This window comes from Esox lucius, chromosome 19 (genome assembly GCF_011004845.1).
Source record: "Esox lucius isolate fEsoLuc1 chromosome 19, fEsoLuc1.pri, whole genome shotgun sequence".
NCBI classification, from domain to species: domain Eukaryota; kingdom Metazoa; phylum Chordata; class Actinopteri; order Esociformes; family Esocidae; genus Esox; species Esox lucius.
The window spans coordinates 28055679-28076057 of NC_047587.1; the positions used below are offsets into that span (position 1 = coordinate 28055679).

The 20379-nt window shown below is 41.8% G+C and overlaps 1 protein-coding gene across 3 annotated transcripts; it reads right to left on the bottom strand.

Moving 5' to 3' along the window:
- Positions 1-2333: 2333 nt before the first annotated feature.
- meak7 (MTOR associated protein, eak-7 homolog) lies at positions 2334-15425 on the bottom strand. Of its 3 annotated transcripts, none has more exons than XM_020056631.2 (8): positions 15376-15425; positions 10245-10407; positions 7235-7462; positions 7004-7148; positions 6463-6861; positions 5423-5541; positions 4928-5107; positions 2334-2802 (listed from the first exon to the last, which is right to left on the bottom strand). In XM_020056631.2, exons 2-8 carry the CDS (start codon positions 10401-10403, stop codon positions 2680-2682), a joined length of 1353 nt encoding a protein of 450 aa, XP_019912190.2. In that variant the 5' UTR covers positions 10404-10407; positions 15376-15425; the 3' UTR covers positions 2334-2679. The 3 variants fall into 3 exon arrangements, with proteins under 3 accessions (XP_019912190.2, XP_019912191.2, XP_010882423.2); XM_020056632.2 differs by lacking the exon at positions 15376-15425 and adding an exon at positions 14013-14190; XM_010884121.4 differs by lacking the exon at positions 15376-15425 and adding an exon at positions 13740-14190.
- Between the last annotated feature and the right edge of the window lie 4954 nt (positions 15426-20379).

The following is a 20379-nucleotide window of genomic DNA, read 5'->3' on the forward strand; positions in this document are numbered from 1 at the left end:
TCTGTAAAACACGGTGGAGGCAGTGTGATGGCATGGGCATGCATGGCTTCCAATGGCACTGGGTCACTATTGATATGACAGAAGGTGTGTTCATTGATATGACAGAAGACAGAAGCAGACAGATGAATTCTGAAGTGTAAAGGGATATATTGTCTGCTCAGATTCAGCCAAATTCAGTGAAGTTAATTGGACGGCGCTTCACTTTACAGATGGACATTCATAGTTGGGGAGTAACTGGATTACAAGTAATCCGTTACATATAACAGATTACAAAAAATAAGTCACTGTAATCCTTTACGTTACCAACAAAGAAATTGTAATTGGATTACAGATAAATAAAAAAAAAGATTACCCTTGGATTACTTCAATTGAAAATGATTAGGTGCGAGAAATAATAACGACATGTTGCATGCTTGATTTTGTTTTTAAATGTTTTGAATGAAAATAACAATTGCGCGCCTAGAGTTGTGATCATAATGCAAACAAAGTTGGTCACGCAAAAAGTAACCTACCCAACCCTGTGGACAATGAACCAAAACATACTTCGAAAGCAATCCAGGAGTGTTTTAAGGCAAAGAAGTAGAATATTCTGCAATGGCCGAGTCAATCACCTGATGCATTTCACTTGCTTAAGACAAAACTTAAGGCAGAAAGACCTACAAACAAACAACTGAAGACAGCTGCAGTAAAGGCCTGACAAAGCATCACAAAGGAGGAAAGTCAGCGTTTGGTGATGTCCATGCGTTCCAGATTTCAAGCAGTCTTTGCCTCCAAAGGATTCTCAACAAAGTATTAAAAATGAAAATTGTATTCATGATTGAGTTAATTTGTCCAATTACATTTGAGCCCCTAATATAAGGAGATTGTGTCTGAAAATGGTTGCAATTCCTAAACGTTTCAAACAATATTTTTGTTCAACCCCTTGAATTAAAGCTGAAAGTCTGCACTTCAATTGTATCTCAATTGTTTTATTTCTAATCCATTGTGGTAGCATACAGAGACAAAATTATGAAAATTGCGTCAGTGTGCAAATATTTCCGGACCTAACTGTATGTGCACTAATGCATCCCCATACCATCATGAATGCTGGCTTTTGAACTGTGTGCTGATAACCAGCTGGATGGTCCCTCTCCTCTTTAGCCCAGAGGACGCACAATCCATGATTCCAAAAAAGAATTTTACATTTTCATTTGTCAAACCACAGCACAGATTTCCACTTCGACTCAAGCTTAAATTAGCTCGGGCCCAGAGAAGGTGGCAGTGTTTCTGGATCTTGTTTATATCTGTTTTTTCCCTTGCATGGTAGAGTTTTAACTTGCATTTGTGGATCTTTACTTCTGAAAGACTCTTCCTCCCTGGGATGCCCTTTTTATACCCAATCATGTCACTGACCTGTTGCCAATTAACCTAATTAGTTGTGAGATGTTCTGCCAGTTTTTTTTTACCATTACACACATTTTGTTGCCCCTGTCCCAGCTTTTTTAAATGTGCTGCTGGCATCAAATCCAAAGTGGGCATATATTTTTCAAGAACCAATAACATTTCTCAGTTTCAGCATTTGATATGTTGTCATTGCACTTTGTCTTAGATGATTTGCACATCATTGCATTCTGTTCTTCTTTACATTTTGCACAGCGTCGCAACTTTTTAGGAAGCAGGGTTGTACAACCGAAAAACATGTCCGGATCAGTTGTTCTTTACTCAGGTCACTAAAAAGCCCCTTTTGTTGATAACTTAGTCAGTCGGCTGTTTCAGAAGGTCTTCCTCTGCATTAAGAATAAGATGCGTTCACTATGTGATTCTATTTTTGTTACCATAGAAAATGGACCTGTATCTTTTGCCCCATGTTACTTTTGTCCCATGTAACTTTCATCCCCTGCTCCATAATAAACCCAGTGATGCAGTAGAATGAGCTCAACATGTTACGTTGCCAAGCATCAACCTCTACCTGCTACACCAGAAACACACTAAACCCAACTTTTTATCCCTTCTTTCTATTCAAAAGATAAGATTAATTTGCACGTCAGCCAACGAGCAATGAACCTCAGTGGTTTTTGCTCTTGGGCACTGCCATTGGACGTTATGCTCTGCAGGCGTGATGCTTCCATTACCGGCTGGGGACAACACCGGATGCTCGGTGGCTCTTGTATGACAGGGCCGTTGGGGAACCTCTACAACAGGTTATGTAACTGGCCTCATTACGGCACATTTCCTCCTGGCCGTTTACAGTTATTGGTGCAGCAAAGTAGCATTAAGCCAATGTTACTTTGGTCTTTAAATAATATGCAGGTATAGGACCTTAAATGACAATAGAAAAAAAATCACAAAAGCAATCAAAGTAAAACATTTACTAGATACATAAATTGCCATGTCTCTTTAAATCTCTTTACAGGAGCTCAATCCCAGCAGTTAAAGGGCTGAGCGTGGAAGCCACACTTGGTGCCCCGTTAAAGTAAATCCGTAGAAGTAAACACAGATACAAAATCTAATCATACTTGCCCATCTACACACACACACACACACACACACACACACACACTCCAACTTACAAGAAAAGAGATAAGTGCACACAGTTCTTCAACAAGAAATTTCTCATCTGAGAAGGAATCATCAGCATGTTTATACGTCCATTTGAAAAGCAGAAAATCCTCAGTCAGAACCTCTAGTAGTGTCATGAGGTCAACCCTCGTCTTCCTCTGGCTCTCGGAAGCCCTGGCTATGAAGGGTCTTCCCTGTCATCTCCAACATGGCCTGGGCCTCAGGGTCTGCATCCAAAATGCTCCTCTTCCCTCTGGTCTCTCCCTGCCACAGGACACCCCAACATTACTGTCACCCTCCTCTGGTTATGACATCAATACAGGTCATCAGTAAAGAATATGCGGTATGTTGTCGGTTATTACCTATAATAAATTGGATGTGCCTTTATCGCCACCTACAGGTGAATATATAAAACTGGCAGAGCATGTGAAGGGACCATTTGTAAATACACCGATCAGCCACAACATTATGACCACCTGCCTAATATTGTGTAGGTCCCCCTTTTGTCACCAAAACAGCCCTGACCCCACAAGGCATGGAATCCATTAGACCTCTGAAAGTGTGCTGTGGTATCTGGCACCAAGGTGTTAGCAGAAGATCCTTCAAGTCCTGTAAGTTGTGAAGTGGGGCCTCCATGGATCGAACTTGTTGGTCCAGTACATCCCACAGACACTCGGTTGGATTGAGATCTGGGGAATTTGGAGGCCAAGTCAATATCTTGAACTCGTTGTGTTCCTCAAACAATTCCTGAACCATTTTTAACTTGGGGCAGGGCGCATCATCCTGCTGAAAGAGGCCAATGCCATCAGGGAATACTGTTGCCATGAAAGGATGCACATGGTCTGCAGCAATGCTCAGGTAGGTGGTACGTGTCAAAGTAACATCCACATGAATGGCAGGACCCAAGGTTTCCCAGCAGAACATTGCCCAAAGCATCACACTGCCTCTGCTGGCTTTCCTACTTCCCATAATGCATCCTGGTGCCATGTGTTCTCCAGGTAAGTGATGCACACATACCCGGCCATCCATGGGATGTAAAAGAAAACGTGATTCATCAGACCAGGCCACCTTCTTCCATTGCTCTGTGGTCCAGTTCTGATGTTCACATGCCCATTGTAGGCGCTTTCGGCAGTGGACAGGGGTCAGCATGGGCACCCTGACTGGTATGCGGCTACGCAGCCCCATAGACAATAAACTGTGATGCACTGTGTGTTCTGACACCTTTCTATCAGTACCAGCATGAACTTTTTCAGCAATATGAGCAACAGTAGCTCGTCTGTTGGATCGGACCACACAGGCCAGCCTTCACTCCCCACGTGCATCAATGAGTCTTGGCCGCCCATGACCCTGTTGCTTCCTTGGACCACTTTTGATAGGTGCTGACCACTGCCGACCAGGAATACCCCACAAGGGCTGCAGTTTTGGAGATGCTCTGACCCAGTCGTCTAGCATCACAATTTGGCCCTAGTCAAAGTCGCTCAGATCCTTACGTTTGCCCATTTTTCCTGCTTTGAGGACAGAATGTCACTTGCTGCCTAATTCATCCCAGAGGACAGGTGCCATGATAACCAGATGATCAGTTATTCACATCACCTGTCACTTATGGCTGATCGGTGTAAGTGGGATATTCCTGGTTGATGCTGGAAGAGCTGGCATTTGCCGGAGACCTCACAATATGATGTGGTCAATATACTCACGTGTTGATGCAATATCTATTGGAAATGTCTTCATGTCCACAAATCTATATACGGAGAGATCACTGCACCTTTTTCTTTCCTTTCCAAAAAAGTCGAAAAAGGAAGGTTTTGAGTGAGGAACAGAAGAGTTAAAATTAAGAGACCACGGCAAATTGAACGCTTCTGTTCCTCACCCGTAACCTTCATTTTCTGCTTTTTTGGAAAGGAAAGAAAAAGGTGCAGTGGTCTCTTGTTTTTTTCCAGAGCTGTAGAATGAGATTCCATGTTCCAAATAGTCATCCTCAAATGATTGGCTACTGACACATTTGTTATTTTGGCTCTGCATACCAGCTCTTTGGATTTCAAATTACACAATGATGATGTTAAATTGCAGACTGTCAGATTAAATGTAAGGCTATTTTCATCCATAATGGATGAACCATTTAGAGATTACAGCATTTTAGGGTAACAAAAAATCTGTCAGACACAGTCATTGAAACATTTCAGTTAGGTCACTGTACTGTGCTACAGACAGTCAACAGTGGTGAAAACATATTAGTTAACTATTTAAATTCAGATGGAGGCCATGTACAGGCCATGTGCATGTAGAGCAACATAAGATTGCACTACTGTCAAAATGATCCAATACAATATTGTCAAAACAATGTCAATATATGCACTGCATCAATATTTTTTTACATCAATATACTGACCTCTTCCTCCTCGGGGGGCTTCCTGACCCCCCACACCTCCAGAGAATCCACAGTAAAGTCCTCTTCCGCGGACATCTGGGGGCTACCGTAGGTTGTGCAGCGGGGCCGTGCCCGGCTATGACCACGCCCAAAGTCACTGTCCAGCCACAGCCCGAAGTACCCATGCTGACCACCCATGCCCTGACACACACAGATATGTCATATGTACCCATGCTGTCCACCCATGCCCTGACACACACAGATATGTCACATGTACCCATGTTGACCAACCATCACTTCACATATAATAACAGTAAGTTAATGTGTTCAGATCATATGCCAATAGTCAGAATGGGTGTTGGTCAGGGGAGCTGTAGAGGTGTGTGTGTGGTCAGGGGAGCTGTAGAGGTGTGTGTGTGGTCAGCAGAGCTGTTGAGGTGTGTGTGTGGTCAGGGGAGCTGTAGAGGTGTGTGTGTGGTCAGGGGAGCTGTAGAGGTGTGTGTGCTGGCGTCTCACCAGGCCGTTGGGCATGGTCTGCTGACCCTGGTTTAGGTACATGTAGTGCTGGTTGTATCCAGTGCAGGTATATACCCGGAGACAGGGAAACACAGAGAACAACAGACACCTGGAGTCTCCTACAGTCAACACAATGCAGAAACACAAGTTCACACATGATGAGTACTGATCACCACTACCAGGACAGAGTTACTTCCATCCATCACTACTACCAGGACAGAGTTACTTCCATCCATCACTACTACCAGGACAGAGTTACTTCCATCCATCACCACTACCAGGACAGAGTTACTTCTATCCATCACCACTACCAGGACAGAGTTACTTCCATCCACCACTACTACCAGGACAGAGTTACTTCCATCCATCACTACTACCAGGACAGAGTTACTTCCATCCATCACTACTACCAGGACAGAGTTACTTCCATCCATCACTACTACCAGGACAGAGTTACTTCCATCCATCACTACTACCAGGACAGAGTTACTTCCATCCATCACTACTAACAGGACAGAGTTACTTCCATCCATCACTACTACCAGGACAGAGTTACTTCCATCCATCACTACTACCAGGACAGAGTTACTTCCATCCATCACTACTACCAGGACAGAGTTACTTCCATCCATCACTACTACCAGGACAGAGTTACTTCCATCCATCACTACTAACAGGACAGAGTTACTTCCATCCATCACTACTACCAGGACAGAGTTACTTCTATCCATCACTACTACCAGGACAGAGTTACTTCCATCCATCACTACTACCAGGACAGAGTTACTTCCATCCATCACTACTAACAGGACAGAGTTACTTCCATCCATCACTACTAACAGGACAGATTTACTTCCATCCATCACCACTACCAGGACAGAGTTACTTCCATCCATCACTACTAACAGGACAGAGTTACTTCCATCCATCACTACTAACAGGACAGAGTTACTTCCATCCATCACTACTAACAGGACAGAGTTACTTCCATCCATCACTACTAACAGGACAGAGTTACTTCCATCCATCACTATACTCACCTTGAAACTGAGGCTTTACTTCCCAGCTATGGGAGGCGTATCCACCAAAGACGTGTCCCTTAGTGTCTTTGATGAGCAGCACCGTGGGCCCACAGCCTCTACAGCTGCCCACCATTTTGGTGAAACTCTCCCCATGCAGCTGAGTGGAGAAGAGCAGCCTCCAGGGTGTGGCGTAGCCGTCAGGTAGGTGAGGTGTGAGGAACATGACCAACGGTAGGTCCAGCAGGCAGCGCAGCTTGTCCCACGGGGTTTCCCAGCAGGGGGGCAGGAGGGTGGGTGGGAGACGGGAGGTTAAGCCCACGTTCAGACCCTCGCCTATCAGAAGCTCCATGTACATGGCCACATTGGGAACTCGGAACAGCCAGTCTTCCAGGCATTTGACATCACAGGTGGGCTGTTCTGAGGGGCAGGACGGAGCACCAGGTCAGACTAACAGCACAGTAACACGGGTGGACCGGAATGACTGCCTGTACACATTATCTCCTTAACTATGCACGCCATTCCCCATTCCCTTCAGAAAGAGATACCTCCACTCCTTTACCTGAGGGTTTCAGTTCAGAGCTCATCTGCTCGGCCAAGAGTTGACCACCAACAGCCCTGTCGCCCATGCACTGTGGCTTCCAGCCCTGCAGGCGACCCTTCTGGATGATGATCTCCACCACGGCCGAGACCAGGTCCCGCAAGAACTGAAATCAGAGCAAAATGAAAGGCTCGTTCCCCTGGTAACACGCAGGTACTGGCACTGGTTCTTACATAGGTTAGATTTACTAACCTCTATTATCTGGTCACATGTGGCAACTCCTGTCCCTGCTGCCATCGCCATGATGAGAGGCGCCCGCTCCTCAGCCGTGCCCCGCAGGACATCCGCCAGGAAGACCACCAACTGCTCCCGGCTCACTCCAGCGCCGTGGGGAGGAGGAGCCACGCCGGGGTCCATGCTGCACATTCCAGTATAGACCCTCTTTATCATGGAGTCAGAAGCAACGTTGCCCATGCAGGACTAAAGGAGGAAAGGGAGGTGTGTTATACTGTATCTCACCCACTGGTACATACTCATATCTGATAAGTAAGCCCACCCAGACCTGGGTTCAAATACATTCGTATAGCCATGGATTTGGTCCGGCTTTTGTTGACCAATAGAAATTCTTCCTATTTTGATTACTTTTGTATCCACCCAAAATAATTCCTGGTGAATGAGCGTGGTGAAACCATATAACTAATAATGTAAACCACTTTGAATTGCCTCTGTGTATGAAATGTGCTAAATAAATAAACGTCACTATCATTTCACTATTACGTCAGCCATATTGTGGATGTTGTCTTCCATTATAATGCAGGGGTTTTACATATGGCCACTCTAAAACTCCCTGCTGGAGTGTTCCCTTCTCTTCCTTCCAACAAGCATCTTTGTTTTTGCTGATATTGAGGGAGAGGTTGTCCTGGCACCACCATGCTACTTCCCTGTTGGTAGAAGCCAATTGTGTCACAATTTTTGAGGGTCAAAGAGGCCCATTTCACATGGATTATCAATTTAATAAAATGCTGATGGCAATCAACTAGTCCCGCTCATAAAATTATGTTGACAAAACTCGTATTATAATTTTTCTGTCATGAAGAAAACGTTTTTCTCTCAGCAGACAAGATGCTGATCTAACTAAGCCAGAAATCTATTTCGAATTGAATGTGTTGATCTCGTCTTAGAGGGAGGCTTCAATAGGCACCATGCAACTAAAACATCCAGTTGAAGAGCTGTGTTAAGGACTTCTCATCACCCAAGAATGTAGGGTAACTATAAGCTCTCAACCAAAAGCTGGCCTGTTGGGTGTTGAAAACATCAGTACCTAGGTACAAATTCCCCAAACAGGACACTGATGATGCCTGCAACCTGGAATTTCCACTGACCTTGAGTATCACTTCCCACAGTATGACTGACACCTCACTTACAATATATTTAACCAATGAAAGACAGGCCTAAATCTGTAGGCAGAGCCATTTCCAAATGTATCTGACATTGTTACAACAGACTGTGTGCATGGATCTGACATTGTTATAACAGACTGTGTGCATGGATCTGACGTTATTATAACAGACTGCGTGCATGGATCTGACATTGTTATAACATACTGTGCATGGATCTGACATTGATATAACAGAGTGTTTGCATGGATCTGACGTTGTTATAACAGACTGTGCATGGATCTGACATTGATATAACAGAGTGTTTGCATGGATCTGACGTTGTTATAACAGACTGTGTGCATGGATCTGACGTTGTTATAACAGACTGTGTGCATGGATCTGACATTGTTATAACAGACAGTGTGCATGGATCTGACATTATTATAACAGACTGTGTGCATGGATCTGACATTGTTATAACAGACTGTGTGCATGGATCTGACATTATTATAACAGACTGTGTGCATGGATCTGACGTTGTTATAACAGACTGTGTGCATGGATCTGACGTTATTATAACAGACTGTGTGCATGGATCTGACGTTATTATAACAGACTGTGTGAATGGATCTGACATTGTTATAACAGACTGTGCATGGATCTGACATTGTTATAACAGACTGTGCATGGATCTGACATTGTTACAGCCAGCCACATAACTCTAAGCATCAGCAAGGTGGGGTCACCTTGCTTACAGGCCGGTCGGCCACCAAGCTGAACACTAATTTCAACAAACAGGGCCCTGATCAGTGAATGGACTAGGACATTCAACATACAACAGAGAAAGTCAGGAGAAAGAGTATGGGGCAGACCCAAAGAACTGTGTTCTGTAGGCTGGGTCATAACTCGCAATGTCTCACATATTCACGAGTGTAGCCTAACGTTTGCCTCTTCCTCACTGGTTTTATTCAAATGACACAACTTCCCTCAGGCCTTTGTAGCCTATCATCTACATGTCAAGGCTATAACACAGCAACAAATAGGACTGAGAGTGTTCCTCATCTTAACAGGGGATTTGTCAAGGCTGTGCTCATAAAAAGAAAGCATAGAAATATTCAGGTTTCTAAACTGCTACTATGCAATAATCTGGCGGTATGTATGTGGTTGCAGCTTCAGCATGTTTTGGGACTTGTGCAAGAGGCAACTCCTTCGAGTCAACTCCTTAGAGCCAACTCCTTAGATTCCAAGAGTCAACTCCTCAGAGTCCAACCACAGGACTAGAAAAAGAATAAGTCATGCTTGACTGTTCAGGAGCAGAACAAGCCATACCGGATTGCATCAGTCTCATCTCTATACTTTAACCTGGCATGGTGCAATGCCCATTCCTCAAGCATCAATGATACTGACACAACATTCACGTACCAACCAAGAAAATGCAGGATTACCTCACTGCCCCATATCTACCTCTGAAATTCTGGAACACAATCACACACAGCCAACAGTGAGCAGTGCTCCTGCTGAGTACCTAAATGTTTCGGTAGTCTGAGTACCTACACGTCTGAAATACTAATTAAAAACAAATACTAATTACATTAAGGACAACTATTCTGAAAAACATACCTAATGAACCATATAGGTACTTCAAAAAGGTACATTCACATACTTGAAAAGAAATTGATTACTTGTTCTACTAAATTCGAAATAGTATTTGAACCCTGGTCTGATAATCGCTGCTACATTATCTTTGCTGTTTCACATACAAAACATTATTACGTGATTACATGGCAGCATTTTAAAGAGATTGTGGTTCTTGAGGTTAACTGAGCCAGACAGTCTTGGTTCAACAGACAATATGTCATGTATCCCAGTAACTCCACACTCACCTTCAACATCTCAAGCGTTAAAACCTTCCCTGCTTTCCCAGCAACACCAACAGGGTTCATACCATGGAGACGATCAAACACTCCCTCCACCACGGGTCGCTCTTCAGGCCGGAAGCGGGCCAGACGTTTCTGCACTACAACACTGTCAGTGTTCCCCATGGCCCTGTGTGCAGACCGGACACCACTTGTCATTGGCCCCCCCATTATCGGCAGCCAAGACAATACATCATTTGAATACATTTACATGCTAAATACACATTAAAACAGGTAAGCAAATGAACATTTGGAGAACTATGACAAGACAGACAAGCATGAGTACAAACACATGTACGGGTGACTAAAGTATGTCTAACATAATTGGAGCTGATCCATACAATGTGAACGGACGTCACTAAAATGGCCATTAGGAATGCTTTTTACTGAACTAATAGCCTCAAAACAAGCAAATGTGAGCAGCAGCCCTTGGCAGTTAATGTTTTAAGTTAATGTTTATCTATTAAATGTATCGGAGTCGCTGACATTTTCCCCATTTAAACTTTCTAGCGGGTCCGTCTATCTACTTGCATTCATTTGTAATCTCCTTATGCTCACTTCAGACACTCTCAGTACCGTCCTTCCCACCCTAAACCCTGGACTAGCTAGTACTACACTGGTTACATTTGGTAAGGAAGACGAGGAGACAAGTTGCGTTATTGTTTAGAGGCAGTACATTCTTTTAAGAACAGGTGAGGAGAATGCACAATTGAAAATAATGCTGGTTAACCGAAGGTCAGATTTCCAAAGTGGGAATTTCGGCTCATGCTTCATAAAATTACTTAAAAGTATAGGTTTTTAACAATTACTTGTAGGGGTCAATGGTTATTGGGTTCCCAGTACTTTCACATGCTTTCATCTCCACAATTCGTTGTTTGAATAAATCTTATGTACTATCTTGTATCTATTTCTGTGGCATGGTACGACACCTAGTGGTCCTACTGTGTACGGCACATCTTTACGACAGGTGTTCGTATTTATCTTGGACTGTCCCTAATCAAACATGTTATGGTTTAAATAAATGACACAAAAAGTTTTAAACAAATCAGATGATTGATTAACAATGTAAATAAAGACATTCATTGACTAAACTGAAAATAAGTTACCAAACCAAGATAAACAAATGACAATGAAGATAATATCTCCAGTAAACACATAAGGGGTTAGGTCATTTAAATATAGCAGGGTATTTATTTATTATTACTATTTTCCACTTTGTAGAATACTAATGAAGACATCTAAACTACAATGAAGACATCTAATCCCTCTTTCCAAAAAAGTTGGGACGCTGCATAAAATGTAAATAAAAACAGAATGCAATGATTTGCAAATAGTTTAAGTCTATATTTAATAGAAAATAGTACAAAGTCAACAAATAAAATGTTGAAACTGAGAACATTTTTAGTTTTTGGAAAAATACATGCCCATTTTGAATTTGATGCCAGAAGCACGTTTCAAATAAAGTTGGGACAGGGGCATGTTTACCACTGTGTTGGATTACCTCTTCTTTTAACAATACTCTGTAAGTGTTTGGAAAGTGAGCAGACCAATTGCTATTGTTTTGAAAGTGAAATGTTTTCCCATTCTTGCTTGATATAGGAGTTCAACTGCTCAACAGTTCGGGATCACCGTCATATTTTTCGTTTCATAATGTGCCTATGGTTGACAGGTCTGGACTGTTTAACAGTTTAATACCCGGACTCTTTTACTACTGAACCATGCAGTTGTAATACATGCAGAATGTAATAAACAAAGACTTCCATGAAAAAGACATAGTCTGGATGGCAGCATATGTTGTTCTAAAACCTGTATATATTGTTCAGCATTAATGGTGCCTCCACAGATGTGCAACCACGCCATGTGCACTAATGCTGGCTTTTAAACTGTGCGCTGATAAGAAGCTGGATGGCTCCTCTCCTCTTTAGTTCAGAGGACGCTGCATCCATGATAATTTTGATTTGTCAGACAGGACAGTTTCCCACTTCACCTCTTGGCAAATGACCTAATTAGTTGTGTGATGTTCCACCAGGTTTTGTTTTTTAGCATTGGGCAACTTCTCCAGTCTTTTGTTGCCTCTTACAAGAAGCTAGAATGGTTATGTTTGCTGTTGATTCCACATTCTACATGTCAGCACACCACACCGGGTTGCCTCACATACTGAGACACTTAGCAAAGAGTTGTAGTCACCTCAACCAGATTTATGGATTAAAGGATTTGGCCATTGAGCAGGTTAAGGAGGCTGGGACAACGACTAACACAGGACCAGCAGATCACATGCTAAAGTCAAATGGACAAAGGTTGTGAAGATGGGAGATGTTTGTCTGGTCTGGTTCTATTTCCTCCTATACAGTACACCCAGGATGGTCTTGTGGCAAAAAAGGAACTAGCAAAGCAAAAGTTGGCTCATAACAAAGCAGCATCATTCTCTTTAACTAACCATGCAGGTAGTATTAAAAACATGCATGCTTCTCTTGGTTGTATTTTGGTGAAAGACTGACTGGTTCCTTTCTAATTTTCTTTAAATAGAAATAACTGTAATAAACAACACAAATTGACACAATCAAACTGCATAGCTTAGAAACCCACACATACAGTACCTAAATACATTAAACTGGGGGTCTCTTCAGTTTTCAAGTCTAAAACAAACTCACAGCAATGCACAGTACTGTAGACTTAGCCATGGCCACACAGAATTTCCTACTATCATTTACTCAGACAATTAGCATTAAAAATAAAAATATCACATGGTCCAACAAGGTCTGTTATTTGTTAAGGCTGTTCTCGTCAGGAAGAATGGAGTCTGCTTTGTCAGGAGCTAATGGGAATACAAAAAGGTACTGGCCCTTCTCTCCAACCAAGCATTGTAATTTGGAGTGTTGTAATTTTGAAATTGTAAGGGGCCGTTGCCCTGACTGACATCGACTGTGGTCAATATACACTTTTAAAAACGTTGCTACAGTTATTGTGATTTGTGAATTGATTTTAATAGAGAGGGTGTGCACATATTTTTCCAGTAGTATAAACCAAGAGAAAATGATCGTGTGGAAGGTGTGTACAGAGCGTAACTACGTAGTTAACCGTCCATGGAGCTGCATTGTTTTCCAGAGAATGCATAAAGCGTTTTTTTGTTTTATTATTCCTGCTATATGACCATGGCTATAAGGTAACGTGTGTGCAGCTACAAGGAAAGTAGGAACGTGACACTTACTGAAGGAGTTACCAAGTTTACTAGTTTGCTTAAGTAATTTCAGCTAACCGAACAATTACCCTAGTTTCAAGTTTAAAAGGGTAATGTTTTCAAGTTGACAAGGTGCTACACGTTTTACTAAGGATATAATCCAAGCTCTAAAATACCCTTTAGCCCATCAGAAACTGGATTTTAATAATGCCAAACAGCTCCTCACACATGAACTAGCAAACGATGAGACAATCATATAAATATGAATATTAAAGCTAGCTAACCTTAGTGACAGAAGAAAATTATATCATTCCAGAGAGGCACGATGTAACACTTTTTCAGCTTGGGCTTTTTCGATGCTCTTGGTGCATTAACGCCACCTACTGTGTTGGAGGGTGAAAAAGCTTCAGCTAAAGCCTTCCAGCCAACTCAGTCTCCCCAAGGAATACAAACATATATTTTAACACTGTTTGAACCTACCCCAGCCAAAATACTATTTAAACTACACGCATGTAAACCGTCTGCTCTCAAACCTATTCTTAATCTAGCTCTCTCACTCTCATAGCGCCCATGATCTCCTGCCTCGACTTGCTGACAATGGTCACATCGTCCTGTTGAATGCTTCCCTATCAAATGTAAGGTGTTGTTCAAACAACCGTGCCCCACCCATAGTCTAGTAAACACCGGCTGCCTCATTCCCTTCCACCCCAGCATGGGTTACTACCCAAGTAGTTTCGCGAGGCCACACCTCCAATCTTGTCTGGCCTCCTTGGAGGCGGCTATTCTACGCCTGGTTTAAGAGGCTAGTCCCCAAGTAAATCGTATCCCTGCCCCGTCCTTATCGTTGTGTTTGTATTACCTCATATAATATGTTCTGCCGGCTATTAGATTTATGATGGCAAACTCATCCACCCAGCATAAGAATTAGAGCAAATAATCATCCTTCCTGGTTTAGTGTCCTCCACTTAACTCATCGCATACTGTATAGCCAGAAGTTCTACTGTGTAAACAGACACGTTATCAGTCATACGTTTTGTTACCCTCACACCCAATTCCTGAACTATAAACGCTGATCCTGCCCGATCTGTCCTCGGGTCTTTTGATCCATTCGTAAAAATGGCCAGTCACTTAATCAGGGTACCCAAAATACAGATACCTCTTGAACAACTCAAGATGAATCAACCCCACCTCCGACCCTCCCATACGATAACTACAAAATACACTTTTTGGTCTAAAGAAGGCGAAGACAATCAATACCAAAAATGCACGATAATATTACTCGAATTGTATTGGCTGGTAGTTCAAAAAGTAAAATAATTGTTCAACGTCATATCCAGTGGCCAGACAATCTGGAATTAGTGTACATTCAAGAGCTGAACATTATTTACTGGATGGTGCAGAATAGAGAAAGTCAATACAAATTGGCAGGCAGGCATATATATATAGCTACAACGTTATTATAATGTCTTCTAAACTGTAACTTTCCCAGTATTGAGAAATCTGACCTTTTTGGGGGGGGAAATTCGATACTTGGTATAAAGCAGGTATCACGGCTTGTGTAGGTTATTTCACAAACACATACTATGTTTGTCAATATACGTTAGCGAGAATATGGTTGCCGTGTATTCGGTCATTACTGAACTGGGAAAAGTATGATTATTATCACTATGTTAGCTAGGCCGAATGGGAGTATTACAATTAGGATATTATTTATTTACTAAATTAATTACAAGTGTATTCTTCAAACATGTCTGTTGATTGACTAAGATAATATTCCCAGGAAGGCAGATTTGAAAGCCGCTGCTTATCACTTATTTGCCAGAAGAGTGCGCAAAGGAGCGAGCAGAAACAACTGCTTGGCATCAACTCATTTTAAAACCGTAAGCGAAAAAAAACGCCTTTTAAGGTCATGATATTTACCGTTTGAGTGAGCTGGGTGTGTTTAGAGTTGGATGCAGTACATTCACTGTTCCTTTCTGGATCCATTTGTTAAGGTAACGTCGCCAGGTGTCTGTTTCACCTGTCTGAAGACGAAAGCATATTCACTCATGGACAAATATGCAGTATTTCAGAATTATATTTTATTTTGCATGGAACAGTTATTTCAGGGACCGTTATATCAGTAAATTAGATAAATGTTCAGCTTAGTAATGATTTCTTAATGACTGTTAATAAAGCACTATTTAATCAACTCATTTTTATATGTAGACCTACATTTCTGAAAGTTAATGGTACCTAAGATGGAGCCTACAATGGAGGCAATATGATATCTTGCAAAGGCCTTATTCTTGCCCTATTGTTATAGAAAAAGAAACACACAAAGGGCCCCCGTATGTGAGCCATCAAATAAACCTACAGTGGCCTAGGACTGTCACAGAAGGAGCATGTTATACTTCAAAGGAGTTGATGATGTGCATAGTGCTTAAGCAAGAAGGCTGTTCTAGTCATTCTGTGTTTTTGCTGGTAGTCTGACTGAAAATCTTCTCTATTGGAATATAATGAAAACATCAACTGACATGAAAGATATGCCATGCCCACCAAATAGTAAAGTACACATTCAAAATAATGTGAAGAAGGCCTAAGCCAATATGACAATGAAAGTGAAAGTAAAGATCAAGTTCAGTCATCACCAAATACTATGAGTCTGAAGGGAACTTCCTGTTCTCTGACATCAATATTCAATTTTTTCACACTCGGGTCTCATCTGGAGCATCTGAAGCGGAGTATTGCTGTAGTATTTCGGAATCAGTTGCGCTGGGTAGGGCATGATGATGCGATCAGTGTGTCATCCTAACCATGTTAAAGCAAGCTCTTGGTGTGCTTGGATAGCAGCACATCCAGGTTTTTGTGATGAACATCAAGTGTTTTACAGATAAACCAGCCCTGCCTCCATCGTGCTCATGGATGGTTTGTGCAGGTACAGACAAAGCCAGAATGAAACATGTTCTCTGACACTCAGTGCACATGAAGACCTTCCAATGACGTTTCTTGACATGATAGATATCTCTGGCAGTCACTACCTTGTTCCTCTCTGCTGCAAGTTCAGACTTGAGGTTTTTCTCTCCCCTCATGACAAGTTCTTCTTTTCCTGCGCCTGCTAGCTTCTACTCATAGCCCTATATGGTAAAAGACTTACTTGACTGAGTATACAGGAAATTAATCACTTCAACACATGCACACACTCATGCTTGAACACCAGAACATATATTATGATAATAGTAGCATTCACTTGTATAGGGGATTTCATAGCAGAGGTGACAGTAAATCACAAGAGGGCACTGTTCATTCCTACACATATATAACAAAATATTTTACCAAAAATCAAGAACATACACTAATTTCCAAGACGGTTTGTTCTGGTGATAAAGATACGCAAATAAACACTGTATATATTGCATGCCAAAAATATAGTTGATTATAATATACAAGTAGAAAATAATAATAAAACAAATCCATAAATAGTCATCATTATTTATTTTTGCAGTACTCCAACACCTTACCTGGATAACAATACTGAGCTTTTTCCTACAAAGACTTAATAGATTGGAGTCAATGCGAGAAACTTACACCATTCCTCAATATGAAACCTTTCAAGATACATGATATTAGAACATTGGAACACAAGACTGATGCTTGCTTATAATGGGCCTCTGTGCGCCTATGTAGATATTCTATTCAAAATCAATTAGATGTTATTTTAATGGACAAAAATGTTCCTTTTCTTTCAAAAACAAGGACATTTCTAAGTGACCCCAAACTTTTAAACAGTAGTGTAAGTTATTTGACCATGTACACCAGTTTTGGGTTTAGTGTTTAAAAAAAGGACTTTATGCAGATTATACTTAAGCAGTACGACACAAGGGCTGAGGTCTAAGGCAAATCTCACACAGCAACTGTCAGTTCTTATGTATGTCTCAACATCGAGTGTCCCTAAGTCATGGTTGAATGATGGACTAATATGGAATCATACGGCTCCTGAAAAAATGAAGAGACCACTGCACCTTTTTCTTCCCTTTCCAAAAAAGCTGAAAAGGAAGGTTTTGAGTGAGGAACAGAAGGGTTAAAAAAACTTTAAAACTTTTTTGGAAAGGGAAGAAAAAGGTGCAATGTTCTCTTAATTTTTTTCCGGAGCTGTATATTATATGACATTCAGAATTTAGTTATGGTGCCAAACTGTCCAAATAAGAGAGGAAGGGTTCCCAGATATTTATTTATGTAGATAATTTGTTTCTCTGACGATATTGAATTATTTCTATATTTATTGTTTGCCAATTCACTGAGCTGTAATGTATTTAAGGGAACCTCAGTCATTTTTCTAAACATCCCCTTTTCTGTGTCTAAAAGACTATGAGAGACTTTCTCTTTTGGGCATGATCAGCCTTCACAGAGCCTATGAGTCTCCCAAGGTAATCAGCTGGGGCTCCGGGTCTGTTGGAATCTTTAGGGGCTCGAAGAGGATGAGAAAGACTCCAGACCAGAAGATGAGCAAGTTATTTCTAAACTGTGGAGCACTGTGCCCTCGGAAACATGACACTTGTTGTACTTGAGAGGTGTTGGGAATATGTTGTGGAACTTAAAGTATTGTCCATAGAAGATCTTGAGATGTAAGAGACAATGTGAAATTGTTGATGCATTCCAAACCGTTGTTCTGTGCAGGTTGTCATGTCAGAATATTGCCTCAGACAAACTCTCTGAAATTCAAACGCTTTATTTTGTCAGGTTAGGTCCTACAAGGGAGGAAGAATAACTGTCTATTGTAGTGAAAATCTGCACCGCTATATCTGCTTAAACAGTTTTAGCTGTATCAAGGAACAGCTTTCTGTTCCTGTCTGTGCTCTGGCTGCCCTAAGTGAACTTATTGTCCATTCAAATTGTGTTACTAGGCTACCTCAATTAAGATATTCTTAATGCTTAGAATCTGTCCCAAATCAGGGATTTCTCCGGTTTAATCCAAACAAAGTCATTGCACAATGCAATTTTCCTTGATATTGTTCCCACAAAAAAATGCCTACCAAGTACACCACTGGAATGTTCTGCCAAGACATCATTACTAATGGTGATCACTGTAGTACTGCTTTAACATGTCTTTATCATATTTCCCACTCTTATATGTGTAAGAATCAGTTAAACCCTTCAATGAGCAGGCCCTTGTATTTATTTGATTTGGACTCTGAACTATAACATTTCAGAGCATTATTAAAGTCTATGTATCTGAATAATCTCAGAAAAGAGAACATTGATACTGACAAAGCTAAAACTGTTTAGAGCTTTAACCGTGACCTTCTCAGAGCTGGTCACCAGACTAGTGTTCAGGGCCCTGAAGGGTTTTTATTAAGGAACTAGGAAGAGGAGGAGGTGAGGGAGTAATCAACAGAAAACCAACCTCTGTGATAGGGAGGCGGCGGCGTCTCTGGGGTGGCCTCCTGGAGGCGTTTTTGGAGGAACAGGCACCAGTACTTCAGGTCTCAGTGGACTCTCCACCCTGCGTCTTTGTCCTAGTGTCTTTCTCCCTCCCGGGCCCCCAAAGTCCCTGGGACCCAATAGCAGTGACAGCAATAGGGGTGTGCCGATCTCATCAAACTCATGTCCGTGATCGTATCCAATGGTCACACGTGAGACTTGTAATCGGATATTCTCACGATCGGAAAAAAATGGAAAAGGGTTATTGCTCATTGTATACGAGCACTTCTCAGTGTGATTTGGATGTTTGTTCACTCACTGAAAACATGTTGGTGGTTTAAAAAATATCACCTGGCCATTGGACATGCCTTTTTTATATAACCGTTATTTTAACACAGCATCTAATGAATTCATGGATGCTGATTACATTTTGTTCGCCCACATAACTGTTCAACTTTTGAGAGGGGCAAAATGTTTCTTTTCTAACGGCTAGACAGTGTCACAACCTTTGCAGAATCACCATTTACTTTTACATTTGTTATTTCATCTTCTGATCTGTCATTTGGAAAACATTTGTTTGGGTGTTTTGGAGCGACGCTCATTTCATCACTTGCCCTTCTGTTTGTGTCTTTGTTTGAGATCCTTGTGATCTACCATGACAACTCAAATTTTAATATTTCACTGCACTACATTTCACTACATTGTTCAGCTTAAGACTGAGAAATGGTTTTGAAAATAATGTCCTCAGAAATTGGATAATATCTAAACAATCAGATTATAAAAGCCAACGATTTCAAAGGCTTTTTTTTAAATGAGGCTTCACACATGTAGGTTCTGACACTGGCCCAACCCCTTAGTTACTGTGACCAATCCGATTGGCCATCTTTGCAAACTTGGAGTCTGTTCAACTCAGACTCCTTGGTAAGAAAGTAAGGTTCATGGGCGTGGCATAGATTTTGGCCAGAGCAAGGAGTTTGAGTAGCCATGAAACCCTGTGATGACCTTTGGAACTGAAAGCAAGTGAATATTTTCTTCTTCCTGGAACACTCCCTTTCTTCTTCCTGGCAGATTACCCTCACTCTTCGGCGGTGTTTATTAGTATGTAGATCACCTCCCCTCTGCTTATCAGGACTTGCATATACAGTCTGCTGAGGAACAAACAACATGAAACTACACACTCATACTTCTCAATTTATTGGCCCTAAAGAAAGCTTGTCTGAGACTCTAATAATAAGTCTAGTCATTTGAGTCTGCGTATGACAAGGATGATCGGGAGGACAGAAGAGTGACTTGAGTAGACTGACAGCCAGTGGAGTTGCTGTGACGGGGAGACCGATAGATGCATCGGTTTGCCTGAAGTGGATTCGGTGCATTGCAGTTCGTTAGGTCCCGACAATGGCCGCTCTGTGCCAATGCTGAAGTGGCACACAGGAGCTTTGAGAAGTGACCCATTCACACTCACAATCCCTCTCCCATTCACACGGGCTGAAAGAGCCCCGCTCGCTCGCCCCCAATCTCTCCCCC